Below are 7,347 nucleotides of genomic sequence, written 5' to 3' on the forward strand. Positions count from 1 at the left end.
GGGCTCGCGGAAGTGGTCCTCCGAGGCCGGCCCTCCGGGTGCTGGACTGTGCTGGCCCGGCCCGGCCCGGCGGAGGGCCGGGGACCTGCGTGCTGGGCGCGGGCTCCCCGCACTACTGTTGGTGCGCTTGGCCCCGCGCCTGCGTTTCTGAGGCTGCTCTGTTTACCTCTTGCTTTGTGTCTCTGCTCTGCCCCCCGGCCGCCTGCCCTCTGCCTGGCTTTGTGTCTCTGCCCGGGCTCCTCGCAGCTCCGTCTGGCTCGGATGACTCATCTGGGATAGGCATGAAGGTTACTCAGGGGAACAAGGGCCCTGCTGTTCCCGGAGAGGTGGTGGTGGAGTGGCACCCAGGAATCCCCAGCCGCCCTCCTGGGACTGCGCAGCCTGTCCCCTCGCTCAGGCCGCCGGACCTCTACGGGACAGCCGTGGTGCCTTTCGGTTCCCGCCAGGCCTTTGATAACCGAGGGTCCCCCACAACTCAGTCATCCCCTCAGCTGCTGCTTCCCGGCTCTGGGGGCTCAGCTGCCTCTTGCATTCCTGCCCTAGAGGATTGTGGGAGCAGCTGGAGGAGGACAAAGGGCTGGGGAAGTACCCCGCTGCTCCTACCTCGGGGTGACCTGGCTTCCCTCATCTCCAAGGCAACCCAGCCTTTCCCCTGCCCTGGGCTCTTCTCAGGTGGCACCCACTGCAGGACATGGACACAGGGCAGATGGGAGTCGCAGGGGGTTGCTGGGGACCCAGTCGTGGGCAGAGGTGTCATCCTCTCAGGATCATGGGGCCCGAGGCTTCAGGGCAGGCTCCAGCATAGGGCAGCAGATCACGTTCTCCGTAGCCGGGCAGGGGACCGTAGATGCCTGGTTTGCAAGGAGAGGCCCGCTGGAAGTGTTTCGGATGGGGTACCCGTACACTGCCTGGGCCCCCAGAGGAACATAGTAAGAGTCTTAAACTCCAGCTCCCCTGCAGCTCCTGGCCTGGCAGGCCTGGGTGGGCCTCAGGTTCTGCATTTCTCCCAAGTGCCCAAAAGATTTCGAGGTCGGTGGTCCTGGGACGCCGCCGTGGGCGAGGCGGCTGCAGAGAGGGCTTTGGCATGGGAAGGCGCTGGGGTCCTGCCTGTCTCCTAGAGCCGGGGCTCCGCTGGTGCAGGCTTAGCTGATGTTTAACCTGCTGTCTGCCCAGCCTTTTCTAGGACACCTGTGTTTTTAAAAATAAAAGTAGTTTTTGTATTCTCTTCTATTTTCCTGCATAGCATGTGTTGCCGTATTTACCGGTTTTAGGAGAACAGTGGGCAGAGGGTCTTTCTCCTTCTGTGTGCCTTTCCCCCCCGGCGCCGCTCACTGTAGGTCGTGTTCTGTGGCACACCCCCGTAGACGTGCACAAACGCAGGGGCTCGGGACGCCTCCTTTTCGGGGGGGCGGGGAGGGTGCCTTCTGCTTCCGTCTTGAGGCACAAAGAAGTCACACTGGGCGGGACCTGTGCGGCTGCTGTTTCTTTTTACCCCTGCATCAAGCTGATGACCCTGACCTTCATTTTATGGCCCGTCCCTCTGTGTATTTGCGTGGCTGACAGATCCAGGTGCTCACTGAGTGTGCCACAGTGGACGTGCTTGCACATCCGTCCCCTGCTCTGGCGCTGCGCTGCTCCTTCTGGTCAGAAGTGTGGGCAGCCGGGGTCAGAAGATGTGTACTTTCAGTTGTATCGGATGCTGCTGGGCTGCTTTCACACAGATGCTGATACTCCATCCCTGCCTTGGAGCGCGGGGCTCTGTTTCTGTCACTGCCCCCCTCCTATCGAGGTCCCCACAGGCAAGGTGAGCTGCCTGCAGGCTCAGCTGTTCGGATCGCTAAGGTGGGAGGACCTGTTGAGCCCAAGCATTCAACTTCTGGGCCTGCCTGGGCAACACAGGGGCCTAGCGTCAAAGAATTCTTTCTGTTATTGGATTGGTATTTCCCTGACTCTAGTGAATTTCACTATTTAAAAACAAATGTTTAAGCCAGGTCTGGTGGCACACTCCTGGGATCCTAGCACTGTAGGAGGCTGAGGCAGGAGGATTGCACATTCAAGCTCAGCTTGGGCAGCTTAGCAACTGAGCAAGGTCCTGTTTCAAAATAAAAGAGTAATAAAAGATCTGGGGATGTAGCTCAGTCCGTATGAAGACTGTGAGTTCAACGCCCAGCACCGTATTGCAAAACATAAACAAAAAGAAAGAGAAAACACAAATGTCTGTTGATAGTCAGGCCTTGCTCTTCTGTGAAATGACCCTTCAGTTCTCTACTGGGTTGTTTACGTTGTTTCTCTTGTGAATTTGGAAGAGTCCTTAGTGTATAACTTTTCTGTTAGACTTATTGTCCGCACGTTTGCAGTTGTGTTGTTCGGGGAAGCTGCTGCCTGTGGGGCACTTTGCCCTTCATCGGTCGTGGGAAGGGGCTTTAGGCATGGTGATCGGGCCTCCAGCTCCTGAGTGTGAAAAATGGGCAGTAACAGAATATGCTGTTCAAAGGCTTCGGCCAGTGGCAGGTGTGAGACGCAGAGCTGGTGCTGCGAACAGTGCCCGGTCTTTGGTTTTGCTGCCCAGAACCCCAGGCAGCCCCCCCATCTGCGCTGCCCCTCCTAACCCCTCCTGCCGCTGTGTCCCCTGCAGAGATGCTGCCCCCACCCCCGTAGCCCGAGGCATCGGAGCGATGGGGCCCGAGGCCCGCTCGTCTCTCCTGCTGCTGTTGCTGCTCTCGGTGGCAGATGGAGACTCTGACATGAAGGGGCATTTTGACCCTGGTGAGGAGACTCAGTCCTGGGTCCCCAAGGGAGGGCTTGGGAGACAGAGCGTCAGGGCCTTGACCTGTCACCGCCTCTGTCCGTCCAGCCAAGTGCCGCTACGCGCTGGGCATGCAGGACCGCACTATTCCGGATAGCGACATCTCCGTCTCCAGCTCCTGGTCGGACTCCACGGCCGCCCGCCACAGCAGGTACACTCGGGCCTCCACGTGCCCTCTCAGCCCTCTGCCCACGCCGAGCGGCTTCTGAGGGGGTCCATGCCTGTGAAGCCCTGCAGTGTCGGTGGGGCCAGAGACAGTGCGGACCACTGCCACCGGCCGCCCTGTGACCGCTCTCTCCCTCCCAGGCTGGAGAGCAGCGACGGGGACGGGGCGTGGTGCCCCGCGGGGCCCGTGTTCCCCAAGGAGGAGGAGTACCTGCAGGTGGACCTCCGGCGCCTGCACCTGGTGGCTCTGGTGGGCACGCAGGGACGCCACGCTGGCGGCCTGGGCAAGGAGTTCTCCCGCAGCTACCGGCTGCGTTACTCCCGGGACGGCCACCGCTGGATGGACTGGAAGGACCGCTGGGGTCAGGAGGTGAGGCTGCTGGGGGTGGCTTCCAGGAGCCTGGCGCTTCTCTCCCCAGCACACTAAACAGATGCCGCTGGCTCCCCACGCCTCCTGGGCCACGCCACCTCAGTGGTTCCTTCTCACCACCGACTTCCCGGGGGAACTTGGTTCCCGCCCCCAGCCCCCGCTGTGCTGCTTGCTTCTGCGTTTTTCTGCCTGCACTCAGAGCTGCAGCTCTGGCCTACATACAGTGGGCCTTCCGGCGGGAATCAGACCTGTCACGCCCGCTCCCAGCCCTCCCCTGCCACGAGGCTCCGCCAGCGCCTCGCAGGCAGAATGCTGGCCGGGGCTGCCCTGGCTGCGTCTCCTGCTTCTTGCTCCATCTTGGCCACGCAGCTTTTTTTGCTTTTCCTGGAACAAGCCGGGGCTCATCCCCCAAGGCCAGGGAATTTTCGCTGGCTGCTGGCTGTGTCCGGCAAGCTCCTCCCCCAGCCCCCCGTGGGCTCTTCCCTGACCCACGCAGGCCTCCCAGGTGTCAGCTCAGAGCCTTCTGGCCACCCTGTAAACGGCCCCGTATCTCTCGCAGCAGCTTTTCCTCATGCAGTCCCAGTGCTCGGAGGGAGGGGTTTGTGCCCACGAGAACGTGCCTGGCACAGAGCGGGCACTCGGCCAGCTTCTGCTGAATGCACAGAAGGAGTGGGGTGAAGCAGGCAGGAGCTGAAGTGGGGCGCAGGGGTGCAGGGGCAGGCAGGATCTGGGTGCGGTGGCGTGACTGCTCGGACACAAAGGGATGGGCCTGCAGAGGCGAGCGGGAGGCGGACTGGGGGAGACTGCCCGGCCATGAGAGGAGCCGGGGTCTCTGCCGCGGACCTTGTTGCACAGACACGGGCTGCACCCCAAGTGCTGTTCTCGGCATTGCCCTCCGTCAGCTTCGGTGGCCACTGCTGCTGGGAGGTTGGGTCCAACTGCGGCCCTTCCCTCACCCGCCCCTTTCTTGGCCTCCAGGTGATCTCTGGCAATGATGACCCCGGGGGCGTGGTGCTGAAGGACCTTGGGCCCCCCATGGTAGCCCGCCTGGTTCGCTTCTACCCCCGCGCGGACCGGATCATGAGCGTGTGTCTCCGGGTGGAGCTCTACGGCTGCCTCTGGAGGGGTGAGTTGGCTGCTGCGAGACCCGCTCTGGGCTGGGTGGTGAGAATGTGAGGAGACCCCCCTCTCCCACCGCTGTCTGCCAGCAGACCCCCGGCCTGATGGGGGGGCAGAGGCTCGGAGTCCTGACCTCCTCCCCGTCCTGCTGCAGATGGGCTGTTGTCCTACACAGCCCCCGTGGGGCAGACCATGTACTTACCTGAGGCCGTTCACCTCAACGACTCCACCTACGATGGATTCACCGTGGGCGGGTGAGACGAAGGGCCCGCAGGACGAGAAGCCGGGACAGGAGGGAGGCCAAGCTGCATGGGTGTCGGGTGGAAGCACTGGGGCCTGGGGTCAGTTAGGCAGGGCCTCAAGGGATAGGACAGGGAGCAGAGGGTAGCAGGGTGACCACTAGGCCGCAGGACACCTAGTGTGAGTTGGAAGAATGTCTGTTGGGAATTGCACAATAAACACACGCAGCAGAGATGAGAAGCGCTGCCTTTCTGCAGGCTGTGACCTGCCCAGGACCTGTGCCGTCCAAGGGGTGCTGCCGGCCGGGAAGAGGGGGCTGACGAGGGAGGGTGGCCGGGAGGGAGGCGGGCAGAGGGGAGCCACTGTGGGGAGCGTGCAAGGCAGCTGGATGTCACTCCCTTCCTCCCGTGTCCGGCCCTCCCGGTCCCCTCAGCCTGCAGTACGGCGGCCTGGGCCAGCTGGCGGATGGCGTGGTGGGGCTGGACGACTTCAGGCAGAGCCAGGAGCTGCGGGTCTGGCCGGGATACGACTATGTGGGCTGGAGCAACCACAGCTTCCCCGCGGGCTTCGTGGAGATGGAGTTCGAGTTCGACCAGCTGAGGGCCTTCAAGGCCATGCAGGTGGGCGAGCCCACGCGCGGGTGAGGGGGGCGGGCCGCCCCCGGGGCTTCTTGTCACTGACTCTGTCCCTTCTCCGTCCCCCAGGTGCACTGCAACAACATGCACACGCTGGGGGCCCGCCTGCCCGGGGGCGTGGAGTGCCGGTTCAAGCGGGGCCCTGCCGCGGCCTGGGAGGGGGAGCCGGTGCGCCATGCTCTGGGGGGCAGCCTGGGGGACCCCCGAGCCCGGGCTGTCTCTGTGCCCCTGGGCGGCCGTGTGGGTCGGTTTCTGCAGTGCCGCTTCCTCTTCGCCGGGCGCTGGCTCCTCTTCAGCGAAGTGTCCTTCATCTCTGGTGAGCCCGGGGTGCAGCAGGCCCCGCCCTGGACTGTGGGCTTCACCGGCGGCCCTGGGGTGACCCTAGCACGCCCTTCCCAGTGTCACAGTGTCCGCGAGACCCCTTGGCCAGCGGACGGGGGAAGCCCCTTCCTCTCCCCATTTTCTGCGGTCTGTCTTTTCTTTACAAGCCGGTCACTCCCGACTGACCCTGGCTGTGGGACAGTGCTGGTCATGGAGTCGCTGAGCAGTTGAGAACCAGCCATTCCATCTAGCATCGCTCCAGGGGAGCGCTCCAGTGCCCCAGTTGAGCGCCTGCTTCTTGCGGGGCTGACCCCCTCCCAGCCGGGATTTCCGGCCCACGTGTTGCGGCCCCCACCCCTGCGCAGGCCCCATGGCCCCCTCCTCCTCCTGACTCTTCTTCCCCTCCCCCCAGATGTGGTGAATGAGTCCTCGCCAGCGCAGGGGGGCACCTTCCCGCCAGCCCCCTGGGGGCCGCCCGGCCCATCGCCCACCAACTTCAGCAGCTTGGGTGAGCAGCACAGTGTCCCCCAGGGCTCCCCCTCCGTGGTGGGGCCCTTGCCTCGGTGCTGACCCTCTGCCTCTGTCAGAGCTGGAGCCGCGGGGCCAGCAACCCGTGGCCAAGGCGGAGGGGAGCCCGACCGCCATCCTCATCGGCTGCCTGGTGGCCATCATCCTGCTGCTGCTGCTGATCATCGCGCTCATGCTCTGGCGGCTGCACTGGCGCAGGCTCCTCAGCAAGGTGGGCGGGGCTGTGAGGGCGGCAGGGCCCAGACCCCTGCCCCAGGCCGGGCGGGATGGCCAGTTAGAGGGAGCCCACAGGGACAGGCCAGTTGCACCCCTTGCTCGTGGTGAGGGGGGCTGGCTACCAGACCCAGGGGGCCTGCCCTGGAGAGGGCAGGCTGAGAGGGCTATGAGCGTGGGTGCCGGGCGCAGCCTGTGAGAGTCCAGCCCTGGGGAGGGGTGAGGACAATGCAAAGGATGGTTGAAAATGCAGCGAATGTTGAAATTTTAAAAATGTGTTACAGTAAAAGGCACAGTGCCATCAACCGCCCCCAGAATACTTCCCCGCTTGCTTCAAACACACTTACCCTGCTTTTCTTGCTACTGTCTTTTTTTTCTTTGGATACTGGGTCTCACTGTGTGACTCTGGCAGGCCTTGAACTCACTTTATAGCCCAGGCTGGCCTTGAACGCGCAGCGATCCTCCTGCCTCAGCTTCCCGACTGCTGGGGTTATAGGTGTGCACCATCGCACCCAGCCACTTGCTGCTTTGTAAAGCAGCTCTGGAAGTTCTCTTTCGGAGTGTCTTTCTGGAGTAAGGGTTCGGTCCCCGGTGCTGCCGAGCGCCATCTAGTGGAGAGGCAGGCTCATAAAAACAGTGCCGGGTCCTCAGCCACCCCATTCACCAGACCTGGTGCCTCATGACTTCTGGCTCTTCCCCAAAGTCAAAATGACCATGAAGAGAAACTGCTTTGATCTGATTCAGGACATTGAGGAGCCACAGCAATGCAACTAAACACACGCAGAAAAAAAGACACTGAACACACTCAGAAAGAGGATTTCACAGCTGCCTTGGACATCGACGGGTGCTGGGAGGGGTGTTGGACGTGAGGGGAGGACTTCGAGGGGAGCCCGTGGCAGTGCGTCTTTTGCTGCAGTGCATTTTTTAAAGCACATCCTGTGTTTTTTTTT

At 62.6% G+C, this 7,347-nt stretch overlaps 1 protein-coding gene across 9 annotated transcripts in view; it reads left to right on the forward strand.

Moving 5' to 3' along the window:
- Ddr1 (discoidin domain receptor tyrosine kinase 1) overlaps positions 1-7,347 on the forward strand; it is a 17,623-nt gene that overhangs the window by 4,609 nt on the left and 5,667 nt on the right. For all 9 annotated transcript variants that reach the window (XM_013509831.1, XM_013509832.1, XM_013509833.1 and 6 more), the window contains exons 2-10: positions 2,636-2,766; positions 2,855-2,957; positions 3,113-3,341; positions 4,320-4,467; positions 4,615-4,714; positions 5,134-5,320; positions 5,405-5,651; positions 6,069-6,164; positions 6,244-6,395. In XM_013509831.1, the coding sequence (XP_013365285.1) occupies positions 2,676-2,766; positions 2,855-2,957; positions 3,113-3,341; positions 4,320-4,467; positions 4,615-4,714; positions 5,134-5,320; positions 5,405-5,651; positions 6,069-6,164; positions 6,244-6,395 (1,353 nt within the window). In that variant the 5' untranslated portion in view covers positions 2,636-2,675. The remainder of the gene's footprint in view (positions 1-2,635; positions 2,767-2,854; positions 2,958-3,112; positions 3,342-4,319; positions 4,468-4,614; positions 4,715-5,133; positions 5,321-5,404; positions 5,652-6,068; positions 6,165-6,243; positions 6,396-7,347) is intronic.

Source organism: Chinchilla lanigera, unplaced genomic scaffold, assembly GCF_000276665.1.
Source record: "Chinchilla lanigera isolate Chin_1 unplaced genomic scaffold, ChiLan1.0 scaffold00182, whole genome shotgun sequence".
Classification (NCBI taxonomy): domain Eukaryota; kingdom Metazoa; phylum Chordata; class Mammalia; order Rodentia; family Chinchillidae; genus Chinchilla; species Chinchilla lanigera.